Source organism: Esox lucius, chromosome 19, assembly GCF_011004845.1.
Source record: "Esox lucius isolate fEsoLuc1 chromosome 19, fEsoLuc1.pri, whole genome shotgun sequence".
Lineage (NCBI taxonomy): Eukaryota > Metazoa > Chordata > Actinopteri > Esociformes > Esocidae > Esox > Esox lucius.
Genome location: NC_047587.1, coordinates 33,407,235 through 33,421,468, shown reverse-complemented (window position 1 = coordinate 33,421,468; position 14,234 = coordinate 33,407,235). Strand labels below are relative to the sequence as shown.

At 45.7% G+C, this 14,234-nt stretch overlaps 1 protein-coding gene and 1 pseudogene across 1 annotated transcript; both read right to left on the bottom strand.

Annotated features, from left to right (window-relative positions):
* Positions 1 to 131: 131 nt before the first annotated feature.
* On the bottom strand, positions 132 to 2,725 carry LOC109614542 (hyaluronidase PH-20). Its single transcript, XM_013139029.3, has 4 exons — positions 2,688 to 2,725; positions 1,537 to 2,485; positions 1,201 to 1,290; positions 132 to 742 (listed from the first exon to the last, which is right to left on the bottom strand). The coding sequence occupies exons 2-4, from the start codon at positions 2,476 to 2,478 to the stop codon at positions 413 to 415; spliced, it is 1,362 nt and encodes a 453-aa protein (XP_012994483.3). The 5' UTR covers positions 2,479 to 2,485; positions 2,688 to 2,725; the 3' UTR covers positions 132 to 412.
* Positions 2,726 to 5,675: 2,950 nt separating this feature from the next.
* LOC105009934 lies at positions 5,676 to 6,440 on the bottom strand (annotated as a pseudogene).
* Positions 6,441 to 14,234: the final 7,794 nt, after the last annotated feature.

The following is a 14,234-nucleotide window of genomic DNA, read 5'->3' as shown; positions in this document are numbered from 1 at the left end:
GTCAAAACACAGTGTCACCTCGAGCATTTAAGAGGACTGTAACAAAAATGTTGTGTTTTTTCCCCCTATTTTCTTTCCCCTGATGTGCTTGGTTAGCTTAGGTTGAACATACTAGCAAATAAATGCACATGTATTTTAATTTCATTATATTTATTATTTTATCAGCTAAACCAAATGTATTACATTTAATCATCCCTGCACCAATAATTGAGTCTTCCACAAAAATGTTGGTTACATCTGAATACTTTCCAAATTACACCAGATAATACTGACAACAATTGTCTTCTTTTGTTCACGTACTTATTGTGAATTACACAAATTATTAAATCTTATGTCACAGAATTTCAAAATATGCTTACTATCAATTTAGCAAAGCAAAGTTAAATTTTCTTGTTTTGCAGTGCTGGGGAGGCTACAGTGGAATCACCATAGGGGTCCTGGGACGTGATAATTTGGGTGAGCAGCTTCTGCCTTTGTAGCACTGGCAGGTGAACTTGTCTGCTAAGGTGAGGAGGTCAGCGGATGAGGGTATTCCAATGGCCATGTACTTCCCCTGGGACTCTTGTAGGTGGAATGTGTTCTGGTTCAGGTGCAGATAGACATTGGAGTTGTAGTCTTTTCTTACACAGCGGCCATTGCCCTGGCAAAGGACATCGCTACAGAGTTTGGCTGCAGCAGTCACATTGGCAATGTATGGGTTGAGGGTAGATGTCAGGTATGTGGATAATGCTTCACATGAAGCCTGAAAGCAGAGACGGAGCAAGAGAGAGACATTAGTGTAGCACACAGTCTTTAAATGGAAGGAAATACATATCAGCCGTGTGTGTGTGTGTGTACATAATTATGTGCTGCTCTGAGAGTACTTCATTGACCCCATTCCGAATGCCCCACACCAGGCTCCAACCAGTTGTCCTCACATGGCCACAATTCCCCAAGCCTCTTAAAGGCACATTTTAGCCATTTTACTTCTTAGCTCAAAGTCAGCAGTCAGTGATACTGTTCTTTTAATTTCCTTTCAAGAACGTAATGAAAGCAAAATCTGCTAGTTGGTTTGTTACCCTTTCTTCACTCATATACTATTTGATGACTGCCGCAAATGTGGACATTTTAAGCTGGTGTCTCCCAGCCAATAAATAAAACATTCCTGTATTGCATCATGGAACATACTTTAAGATGAGTGGAGAGGTTATGTGAGTTTACCCTGTCAGTATAGTCGGCACTGGCCCCCCAGAGCACTGACCCAGAGGCTCCCAAGGCTGCAGTCTCTCCAATGCTGCTGATTAGATCCTCCTGGAATTGACAAGGAAACAATGATATAGAACACAAAATACACCTTATCTTCTAAAGTGTAACATATTTTAGTTTCACAGATATTTTCTGTTTTGGAGATTACAGGTTATCATCAGATAGTGACAATATGTTGTTGTCAGTTAGCATCGACTGAGCAGACATTTTAATGGCATTAAGTGAAAGCTAAAATAAGTCTTAAAAAATGGCCACTCAATATGGAACTGAATTGAAATCTATAGCCCTCACCATACTGAGGAAGTCATTTTGGTTGCTGAACATGGGCCTGGAGTACACATAAATGGGCACAGTGAAGGGCCTTTTGGGCAGAGCTGCCACCCTCACTGCCTCCTGAACACGGTTTCGGACAAAGAGCGCAGCGTTGGGGCTGTTTTTCAGCGATCCAGGCAGGTAGACTGAAGGGTATAGAGCAGTGCTAGATTCCCAAAGCCACAGAAGCTGGTCGTTCTGACTTTTAGTCAGGTCGGAGCATTGCCCTGTGTAGCCTGGTGTCTCCCAACCATAGTTGTAGCAGTCAGGGAACAGATAGAAGCCCCACAGCCGTTTGGGTCGCTGGCTGATGCCTAACTTCAAGGTTTTCTCCATATAGTTGCGGGCTGCAGTCTGAAACTGCTTCTTTGCATCGGCAGTTGCTTGCGAAGGCAACAAAGAGGGGTCTTTCATTTGAGCGTAGGCAATGGACAGTTGACGGTAAATGTCCTTGGCGCCCCAGTTCCTATCCCACAGGGGTCGCCAGTCTTCCCAGTCAATGACAGCCAGACCTGGGGTTGTGTCAGAGGGGATGTAATAATTGATGTCACTGTAGGCTTTTTTCAGGTGTGCTGGAAGGTTACCCTTTTGGGGGATGCCGCCGTTGATCTGCTGATTGTTTTTGGGGTTAACATAAGGGTACAGGCCCAGGTGGTCAGTGTAGAACAGGGTGAGGAACTGACCAGGAACAGCAGCAGGTGTGGTCACTTCCTTGAAAGACCAGGTGTCCAGTGGAATCCCAAGCTTCTTGCATACAGGGGTCGGGGCATTCCATATACCTACAAAAGGGTAACCGTCAAACTGTGGGGGCTCCGTTGTAGGTAGGGGGGAGACTAAACTAAGGCATGTCAGAAGGGACAGGGCAAGGGTGGGGAGTAGTTCTGCAGTGCCCCATTTCATTTGGTAGACCTGGTCCACCATGACTTCTCTGTGGAGAAAAGAGAGGTCGGGATTCTTTCAATTTCAATTCTTTGTCATTTTCAGATGATTAAACAAATTCCACATATTCCCCACAAATGGTTATAGGGCCATAGAGGTATTTTACAGTACACAAGATGGCAAATATCTCAATTATGAACGACAGATTAATAATATGGATATTTACAAAGCAGTCAAAAGAGCCTCCTTACCTCTGAGTAATACACAGTTGGAGTACATTGGCCTTGTAGCGAAAACCACATTTTTATACTGCCTTGGTAATCTATTACATTTGATGTGATCTTAAGTCAAGTGCTTGTTAAACATGGTCCAGTTTTGTTCCTCATTGTGATTTATCACTCAGGAGATTTTTACTTGTTGCCATGAATTACTGTTATTGACTGTTACTCAGAGAAAGAAAGAAATGAGAGTGTGAGATAGTGAGGGCAGAATATTTTTGTAATTTGCTATGTGTAAAATATACACTGCAAAATAGGATTTCCCCAAATATGTCTCTGGATTAACTGTTTAGCCATCCAATGTTTGTGTCTTACAATTAGATTTAAAGCATAATAGAAGTAAAGCACAATATCAATTATATTACTTTGGCGGGATTTTCTATTTATTATTTTATTAACATTTATTTAAACTGAGACCTGTTTCTCATTTACATTTGTGCCCAGTTTTCAGCAAAAATACACATACAAATGGAAATATGAAACTTTGCCTGTCAGAATATTTTTTTTCAATAAAGCGTAATTACAATTAACTATAATAATTAATTTAGTACAATAACAATTAACAATAAAAATTAATCAATCAGATTTTTTTAAATGTGTTATAAGTACCAAGTTTGAGGTTTGTCTGAATAAGCTTAAGGTTTGTCTGAATTCAATTCCATGAATATGGGACAAATTATTTGGAATCCGTTTTACCCAACTCTGTATAGTCTGGAGTCTATAGGGGTAGCCAGTCTTGAGAATGAGTGTAGTAACATTTATTTTTTTAGGTAAGATAGTAAGGACATTTCTGCATTACAGCCTTATATTCAAATATCAACCAATGTCTGTCCCTATTAAAGATCAATGAGTCCCATCCAAATGAGCTATATAGAAGACAATGATGTCTGCAAAATAAAAAAACTTTGTTTGATACACTACTTCTAGAAGTTTTAAAACTGACAAAAAAGTATGCATGTGTCGCATATCACCATAGTTTTGCAGTGACATAAGTCACTGCAAAAGTGTGTTTCTATGTTGAGCTGTCGGAAAAGGTGTCTAGAAGAAACACATTTTCACTTGAAGCTTTTCATCTAACCAAATTCCAAGATATTTGTAATAAGATAATTTCTACCCTCGTAGAAAAAGTATAATTTAAAAGACTGTGACCTACAGAATATCATATACTTTTAGCACCAATCTGAGAGTCACTGGAGCGTTCTGTAATAGTTTAACATCAGATTGCAGGTGTGTAAGTGCTGGGCAAGATAGGGGGCTACAGTGTCTATTCCTGTGTCAGCAGCATAGATATGAAAATGCTAATGTTTTCACATTCTTACTGATCTCTTTAATGTACAGAGTACACAATAAAGGAACCAAAATCCAACCCTGTGGAACTCCTTTTCAGACGACTAAATGTTGAGATTCTATCCCTGTTTCAATAGCCTGTGTTCTATCGCTAAGGTACAGTGGGGAGAACAAGTATTTGATACACTGCTGATTTTTCAGGTTTTTCCACTTACAAAGCATGTAGAAGTCTGTAATTTTTATCATAGGTACTCTTCAACTGTGAGTGACGGAATCTAAAACAAAAATCCACAAAATCACATTGTATGATTTTTAAGTAATTCATTTGCATTTTATTGCATGACATAAGTATTTGATACATCAGAAAAGCAGAACTTAATATTTGGTACAGAAACCTTTGTTTTCAATTAAACAGAGATCATACGTTTCCTGTAGTTCTTGACCAGGTTTGCACACACTGCAGCAGGGATTTTGGCCCACTCCTCCATACAGACCTTCTCCAGATCCTTCAGGTTTCGGGGCTGTCGCTGGGCAATACAGACTTTCAGCTCCCTCCAAAGACTTTCTATTGGGTTCAGGTCTGGAGACTGGCTAGGCCACTCCAGGACCTTGAGATGCACCTTACGGAGCCCCTCCTTAGTTGCCCTGGCTGTGTGTTTCGGGTCATTGTCATGCTGGAAGACCCAGCCACGACCCATCTTCAATGCTCTTACTGAGGGAAGGAGGTTGTTGGCCAAGATCTCGCAATACATGGCCCCATCCATCCTCCCCTCAATACGTTGCAGTCGACCTGTCCCCTTTGCAGAAAACCATCCCCAAAGAATGATGTTTCCACCTCCATGCTTCACGGTTGAGATGGTGTTCTTGGGATTGCACTCGTCCTTCTTCTTCCTCCAAACACGGCAAGTGGAGATTAGACCAAAAAGCTCTATTTTTCTCTCATCAGACCACATGATCTTCTCCCATTCCTCCTCTGGATCATCCAGATGGTCATTGGCAAACTTCAGATGGGCCTGGACATGCGCTGGCTTGAGCAGGGGGACCTTGCGTGCGCTGCAGGATTTTAATCCATGACGGCGTAGTGTGATAGTAATGGTTTTCTTTGAGACTGTGGCCCCAGCTCTCTTCAGGTCATTGACCAGGTCCTGCCGTGTAGTTCTAGGCTGATCCCTCACCTTCCTCATGATCATTGATGCCCCACGAGGTGAGATCTTGCATGGAGCCCCAGACCGAGGGAGATTGACCGTAATCTTGAACCTTACACAGCTCTCTGGTCTTGGCCATTGTGGAGAGGTTGGAGTCTGTTTGATTGAATGTGTGGACAGGTGTTTTTTATACAGGTAACAAATTCAAACAAGTGCAGTTAATACAGGTAATGAGTGGAGAACAGGAGGGCTTCTTAAAGAAAATCTAACAGGTCTGTGAGAGCCGGAATTCTTACTGGTTGGTAGGTGATCAAATACTTATGTCATGCAATAAAATGCAAATTAATAATTTAAAAATCATACAATGTGATTTTTTGGATTTTCTCTCACTGTTGAAGTGTACCTATGATAAAGATTACATGCTTTTTAAGTAGGAAAACCTGCAAAATCGGCAGTGTATCAAGCAATTGTTCTGCCCACTGTATGAGATCGAACAGTTTGCTGAGAGAGTTGACTGTAGTCATCACCACTATCTAAAGATTGGACAAATGTAGGAGTAAACTGGAATGGTGTAACTTAGGAAGCATGGATACCCTCATAGCCTTGCGAATGTGGTGGCGGAGATAGAGGTTTGGTAGGAATCTCTCAGTATCAACTCCAGGTAAATGGATGGGAAGAGTGAAGTGGATTCCTTCCATAGCCACAACAACTCATCATTCCTCTGTTGCTAAATCTTAGGACAACTCCAAAAATAGTAATTGTTATCCTGGTTGTAGTCGTAGTTATAGCAGTCAGGGTACAGGTAGAATCCCCAAAGCCTTTTAGGATGAAGAGTATTTTCCGATCAAGAGAGATCAGAGACAGTATTGCTTTGCTGCGCGCTCAAACATTAACTTAACCGCGTCGGTTGCTTCATCATCATCATCATCATCATTTCTGACCCACTGTGTTCACTGTTCTTCCAATTCAAGGATGGCAAGGCCCAAGTTGGTCCATGTGAATGTGGTAGTTAATGTAGTCTTCAGCCAGCTCATTTGGTTACTGGAAATCAGCTGTGGGAATCATTCATTTTGGTATCCTCTGTATTTTCATTCCCACACGAAAAGATTCTAGAATCGTCGATGTAGAAAATTGAGATTGTTTGATTAATGGAGGACAGCAAAGTGCTGCTCACTGTTTAGAAGTAGGAGCGGTCAAGACCTAATCCAAATCTTGTATTACAGATTTCTGTAGGAGCACTACACATAAATTGGAAAGGGTACTCAGGATCGGTTGGGTGGTCTGTTTTAGGTATTGTTCAGTTAGTGCAAAGTAATATTATGAGAAAAAAACATTCTCTGACGAGCAGTTCATGAAAGGAAACACAATTCTGATTAATTTTAAATGCTTCCTTGTAGATGAGAAAACCATGCATAATGCTAACAATCCCTAATTCTGACAGCCTAACAGCCTACATTACCACCCTATTCACGCTATAGTAGAATTAGGAATCGTTGTAAATATAATAAAACAATCATATTTTCTTGAGTAGCACCTGTTTATATTTGTTCTATTTCACAATGCATTAAAAACAATGGTGTTCACCCCCTCTGTGGAAATAGGTAATCATTATACATCTGTTCAAGGCATATTAAAGGACATTTTGAATATTAACCTTTGAAGCAGAAGTTTTGTCAACACAGTTGTCTTGAATTCAAACTGTATCAGCACTTGTCAGCAAGGTCAGAGAAAGGACAAGAGACTGGTTCACAATTGCCTAGGCATAACAATAGCTCTCCAAACACTTCAAACAAACTTCAAACAGTAAAATGACAGAAAGTGAGAGTGAACCAAATTTTGGTGAAACACTTAGTCAATCAGTTACGACACTCGCCCTGAGACCTTGAAGGAGTCATTTTCCTTGTTTTTCAAGGTCTGCATCTTTTTTCGACAATTGTTACAATTGTAACAGTGGGTGACACTGGGTTCAGATGATTATTTGTTTGAGTTCTTCGACTGGTCTATTGTTGCACTGACATGGATCACTCACTTGGGCTCTGCCCAGCTCCTGGGGTTGCTGCGGAGAGGGAACATTTCAGTGGGTAACGTCACTCTCTGAGACCCTGAAGTAGTTATTCCGCAGCTCTTCTGGGGCGAATATAACAATGCTTTGTAGGTGACAGTTGTCTTTGTGTTCAGAGGATCACGGGTATGTGCCCTGCGTGGGGCGTACAGAGTGATACGGTACGCTAGCATGTAACTGTTTGGAAACACTTTGTGAATGTCATGTGCAAGCTTGTAATAATGGAAAGGGAAGACACTCAGCTTTCAGCAGACACCCTGGTTACCCAGATAGGGCCTAATGAATTTAAAGGAAAGGTTCACTATTTTTGATCCTGGGGCCATATTTTTTGAGATTATCTAGCCTAATGTGGAAACTTTATTTTTCGGAAATAATGCAGTTTTGAGAGTTTATTGGGTTCTCATAGTACTGCCCTCCAGGAGATCATATCGACACTCCAGGACCTGTCGACCGACCTGGCTTCAATGAGACAGCATTATAGCACACCCGCTCCTATCGTTCCCGCTCCTCCAGCACCAGTTGCTCCTGCTCAACCCTCACCCCGACTTGACGTTGTCCGTGAACCATGGGTATCTCCTCCTGCAAGGTATGAAGGGAAGGTGGTGGGTTGTTTTTGTTGCAATGTGGCCTGGTTTTCGATCAGCAGCCCCGTACCTATGCCACAGAGCGATCTAAGATTTCCTTCGTTGTCAGCCTGCTCGGAGGAGAGGCATTGAGGTGGGCTGCAGCCGTTTGGAAGAAGTTGGAGCTAGGAGGTGAGTCATACGCCTCATTCACTACGGAGATGAAAAAAGTATTTGACCACTCCACTATTGGTAAACAGGCTTCCAGACGTTTGTTGAACATCAAACAGGGAGCTAACAGCGTTGCAGACTTCTCGATCTCCTTCCGTATCCTAGCTGTAGAGAGCGGCTGGGATGTTGAAGCACTTCAGGCAGCGTTCCAAAATGGACTGTCGGATGCCATTAAAGATGGGTTGGTATCCTACCCTGAGCCAAACTCCTTAGACGCCCTCATTGATCTGGCTATCCGGGTCGACAACCGCATGAGAGAACGCAAGAGCGAGAGACGACAGACGGACCGGTTCTCTCAGTCGGTGTTTATCAGAGCGCTGGGAGTACCAACCCGACGCCGTCTACACCTCACTCCACTGTACTCGAGCCGGAACCCATGCAATTTGGCCGGTCTCACCTTACCGAGGCTGAAAGGAGGAGGCGCATGGAAAATAAGAACTGTTTATAATGTGGGGAATCCGGTCATTTTTTATCATCTTGTCCTGTTAGACTGGGAAACTACCGGGCTCGCAGGACGTAGGGACCACCCTAGAGAGCCACGATACATCAGGGCCCTCCTCCAGACCACGCACAACATTTCCTGCCATAATCCACTATACCGGACATTCTACTCCATGTCATGCCTTACTCGACTCTGGGGCGGACGATAGCTTTATCGATCAAGAGCTCGTTCACCAATTGGGATTACCTACACTCACTCTGACGAAAAGCATTGATGCCCGGACCGTAGACGGACGGCTTATTTCCCATATCACCACTAAGACACAGCCTATCCGCTTACAGTTATCTGGTAACCATTTTGAGTCCATTGCATTCCTGGTTATTTCGTCACCTCAAAACCCCGTTATATTAGGGCACATGTGGCATTTCTCCCGACCTAGCCACTCATGCCCGCCATGTTAGACAGGTGTTACAACGCCTACAGGAGAACCGGTTGTATGTCAAGGCGGAGAAGTGCCTTTTTCAAACCCGTTCCACCTCCTTTTTGGGCTTCATCGTTGAGGAGGGCAAGATCAAGATGGAAAACACCAAAGTCACTGCTGTCCTAAATTGGCCAACCCCGGAGACCCGTAAGCAACTCCAGTCCTTTCTGGGTTTCGCTAATTTTTATAGGACGTTCATCCGTAACTTCGGACAAGTGTCTTCTCCCCTGACAGCGCTTACCTCAACACTCTGTCCTTTCATCTGGACGCCCGCGGCAGACACTGCTTTCCAGGACTTACAGAGGCGTTTCACCTCTGCGCCCATTCTGGCCCAACCCGATCCCACCAGACAATTCATCGTTGAGGTCGACACATCAGAGACTGGTATCGGGGCGGTGCTGTCCCAACGCTCCGCTATGGATGGTAAGGTGCATCCCTCTGCCTTTTTGTCCACCAGGTTGTCACCTGCGGAGAGGAACTATGACGTCGGTAACCGGGAGTTGCTGGCAGTCAAGGCTGCATTAGAGGAATGACGTCACTGGCTGGAAGGGGCTGAACACCCCTTCATTGTTTGGACGGATCACTAGAATCTGGATTACATCAGGACGGCAAAACGCCTCAACTCCCGTCAAGCCAGATGGGCATTGTTTTTTGCACGTTTTTCCTTTTCCATAACCTTCAGGCCCGGTTCCAAGAACAGGAAACTCGACACCCTATCCTGGGTTTACGACAAGGAGGAGTTTGTTTCCTGAACCCCTGATACCGTCCTCCCCAGCCAGTGCGTCATCGGTACCATCACCTGGAAGGTGGAGGAGGACGTAAGAGCAGCACTCAAGAACAGCCCTGGCCCCGGTAACGTACCTCCTGGCCTCCTATACGTTCATGACGCCCTCCGTCCTACAGTGTTGAAATGGGCCCATGCTTCCCGCCTGACTTGCCACCCTGGCATCAGCCGCACCAAAGCATTTCTCAATAGGAGGTTCTGGTGGCCATCTGTCAATACGGATTTCAGGTCATATGTTACTACTTGTCCCACCTGTGCTCTCAACAAATGTTCCAACCAGCCCAGTTCTGGTCAACTACACCCCCTGCCTGTCCTGAAACGTCCTTGGTCCCACCTGTCCTTGGACTTTGTTACCGGATTACCCCCCTCTGACGGTAACACGGTGATATTAACTGTTGTCGACCGGTTCACAAAATATGCCTGCTACATTCCTCTGTCCAAGCTCCCGTCTGCCAGTGAAATGGCAGACCTTCTTGTCAGAGAAGTCTTTCAATGCCATGGCCTGCCCTCAGATGTGGTGTCCGACCGAGGTCAGCCTGTCTTCCGGCTACCACCCTCAGTCGAATGGCCAGGCAGAGAGGGCCAACCAGAAGATGGAGTCGACCCTTCGCTGCCTGGCCTCCTCTGACCCCACTCACTGGTCCTCCCAACTCCCCTGGGTCGCTTACGCCCACAACACACTTCCCACAGCTGCCACAGGTATGTCCCCATTTCAGAATCTATATGGTTACCAACCCCCCTTGTTCCCTGCTCACGAGAAGGACCTGTCAGTGCCCTCCGTGCAGTCCCACATCCGTCGGTGTCATCGGACCTGGCACCGTGCACGGGGGGCGCTGCTACGCAACAACGATGTATACAAACGTCAAGCTGACCGGCGACGGACCCCAGCCCCCGTCTACTCCCCGGAGACAAGGTTTGGTTGTCGGCGAAGCACCTTCCCGTTAAAACGGACTCCCGCAAACTCTCCTCCCGTTATCTGGGTCCTTTTGTTGTCGACCGTGTCGTTAACCCTGTTTGTGTCCGTCTGAAACTGCCGCCTGCCATGAAGGTACACCCGGCCTTCCACACCTCCCAGCTCAAGCCTGTCTGTCTCAGCTCCCTTCTGCCTCCGCCTCCTCGGCCTCTGCCTCCTCGCATCATCGACGGGGGTCCGGTCTACACCGTCCGCCGCCTTTTGGACTCCCGACGGAGGGGCCGGGGGGTCCAGTTCCTCGTCGACTGGGAGGGTTACGGGCCTGAAGAGAGGTGCTGGATTCCCTGCGGTCATATCCTGGACGCCTCCCTCGTCCGGGATTTCTACAGGCGCCGTCCCGACGCCCCTGGTGGTCTGCCCGGTGGCGTCCCTCGAGGGGGGGGCCCTGTCAGGACTCAGCCCTCCTGAGCTGTTTGTCTGTCATTACATCTCCCCGAGTACCAGTCTCCTTGTTCCCGGCACTCCACGAAGGCACCCATAATCACCACTGATCCTGAGCACCTGCACCAGTCTACACACCTGGGGGGCTGATTGCCACTCTCCCTACAAATAGGAGTGTTCGTTTTTCAGTCCCTGCCGGATTATTGTACAGCCACGTAATTATTAGTGTTCTCTACCTAATTAAGCAAGCTATCCTATTTCCTGAGTATCCTATTTTTGTTATCTTCTGCTCACCGTGTTTTTTCCCCCGTTCGTTTCCAGCCCCTTGTTCCGAGACCCGTCCTGTACCTCCCTCCCAACCACCTTTCTGCCTTCCCGTTATCGACCTTCGCCTGGACTGATTCCCCGCTCTGTTGACCGAATCCTGCCTGACCTTCTGGCCATTCTTGCCTCCCGGACTTCGTACCACTGCTACCCACTATCCACCCTCCAACAATACATTCATACCCACCTACGTAATTCTTACGTATCTCCACTATCATCTCAGACTACTACAATAACCATCATCATCGTCCTTTTACCCCGGTGTCTGTATCTGCTTCTGGATCTTACCTCTGTCCTGAGTCCTGGGAGTCGTGACAATGACGGCTTGTCTTTTAGACAATTAGCTAGATTTCATTTTATTAACACAATAGGGGACTGCACATTCTCAAAACATTTTGACAAGTACTGTAAATGTTGCTTGTTGCCAGCTAGTAAAGTCCAGCACCATAGTTGAGCTGTTTTGGAACAGCTTGAGGTTTACAGATTTATCGACAGATTTTGTGAGGTAGTGAATTGTTTATGAAAAATGAGGCTAGATAATCTGAAAAAAGGCCCCAGGATCAAAAATAGTGAAACTTTCCTTTAAATATCAGAGGTACCCCAGATATGGGGTACTTACTTGAGTAGAGCATACAAACCCAATTAAATACACTCAAAAACAATTTGGGAACACGTAATCCTCATAGTATAACACCAAGTATATTAAACTTCAGGAATATCAATCTGTCCAGTTAGGAAGAGTAAGCAATTGTGAATCAATATCAACTGTTTTGGTACAGGTACACTGGAGAGGAAACATCAAGACAACCCCCAAACAGGGAATAGTTTTGCAGGTGGTGGCCAAAGACAATTGCTCTCTCCTTATCCTTCCTGACTAATTCTTCTCTAGTTTAGCATTTTGCTAGTGTCCTTGTCACTACTGGTAGCATGAGGTGGTACCTGCAGCCCATTCAGGTTGCACAGGTAGTTGTAGTCCAGCTTCTCCAGAATGGCACATCCACACGTGCTGTCGCAAGAAGGTTTGTTGTGTCTCCCAGTACAGTCTTGAGCGTGTAGGAGATACCAGGAGACAAGCCGTTACATGAGGAGAGCTGGACAGGGCCGTAGAAGGGCATCAACCCAGCACCAGGACCAGTATCTGCTCCTTTTTGTGAGGAGGAACAGGAGGAGCACTGCCAGAGCCCTACAAAATGACTTCCAGTGGGCTACTAGTATGCATCCAGAAACAGAATCCATGAGGGCCCAACGTCTTTTAGTGGGACCTGTGCTCACAACCTCGCACCTTGCAGCTCGTTTAGCATTTGCCAGAGAACACCAGAATTGGCAGGTCCGCCATTGGCATCCGGTTCTCCTCACAGATGAGAGCAGGTGCACACTGAGCACATGTGACGTACGTGTTTGGAAATGCTGTATTATGCTGCCTGCAACATCATCCAGCATGACTGGTTTGGCAGTGGGTCAGTGATGGTCTGGGGAGACATATCCTTGGAGGGTTGCACAGGCCCAATCACCAGTCGTTTGGTTATTTTGGTTTCCGTTGACCGTTTTTACGTCGTTTTGTTCTCAGCAAATTACACACCTCCATGTGCTAGCCAACGGTACATTGACTGCTGTTAGGTACCGGGATGAAATCCTGAGACCCATCATCATATGCTGGTGAAGTGGGCCCTGCTTTCCTCCTGGTGCAGGACAATGGCCGGCCTTATGTGGCCAGATTGTGTATGCAGTACCTGGATAACAAAGGTCATCGCTCTCATTCCCCAGACCTGAATACAATTGAGAACCTCTGGGCCGTCTCATCAGGAGCAAGCCTAGATGTTGTTGGGAGTGCAAACAGGCACGTGGGGACCATACACACTACTGAGTCACATCATGAGTTGGAACAGCCTCTGATTTCAATTGTTTACTGAGATTTTCAATGTGAGTTTGAATCCCTCAATCGGTTGGTGATTTTGGTTTCCGTTGACTGTTACATCATTTTGTTCTCAATGAATTAGACAGTGTACAGTAAAGATTTTGATCTTCAATATCGAAACCCAATGTGTGATTTTGTGTTCCCTTAAATTTTTTGAGCAGTGAAATTCCTGCAGCAGGCAGGACACTCTCCTGTCTCCCCATGTAGGTGAAACCCACAACCGGTCTGAGCCCCTCTGCTGCGCATGTAATCATTCACCTTTCATGATAGTTCCACAGTTAGATTGAGGCGCTGGTAGATTGAGGCGCAACTGGGAACTTTGTGGATAGGTCTTTAGCTCTTTGTTTACACATTCTGTTAGTTCCACTGTCTCTTCCACTGCCCATAAAAGCACTCAACAACCAACCTTTAAGGTTTTGTTAGGGAAATGACTACACCTGTCATGATGATCACCCAGACAACCCACCTTTGAGCAGGTCACGTTTCATGTTATTGACTCTCCAGTTTTCCCTTTTGTGTTGGGTCTCCCTTGGCTAGCACTCCACGACCCTACCTTTTCATGGCTGCAGAGGGCCCTCACTGGGTGGCCAGTCAGGGACCCAGCACCCCTCACGCCAGCGCCCAACTCATCCTGTGCCTGGCTCCATCCTCTATACACACCAAGTAAGCTTTCCTGGTTCCTTTTCTGGTTTCTACATGACAACGTGGCGACAGTTGTGCCAGAGGCCCCCAAGGCTTCAGTCTCTCCAATGATGCTGATCAGATCCTCCTGGAATTGGCAGACAATGACAAATAGAACTCGACTTACGTCCTTGTATGGTTTACGTAAAATATCACTTCTATCTGTTTTGGAGATCAGTTGTTTTCAGCCGACAGTGACAGTGTTGTTGCCAGTTATCAGTTTAGTGAGCACACGTTTTAATGGAAAATGC

Excerpts from the sequence above, each read along its gene's own strand:
- LOC109614542 (XM_013139029.3), bottom strand. The coding sequence starts at position 2,478 with ATGGTGGACCAGGTCTACCAAATGAAATGGGGCACTGCAGAACTACTC. Across the intron at positions 1,291-1,536 it reads AAAATGACTTCCTCAGTATG|GAGGATCTAATCAGCAGCAT; the intron begins GTGAGGGCTATA and ends TGTCAATTCCAG. Across the intron at positions 743-1,200 it reads GTGCCGACTATACTGACAGG|GCTTCATGTGAAGCATTATC; the intron begins GTAAACTCACAT and ends CTCTGCTTTCAG.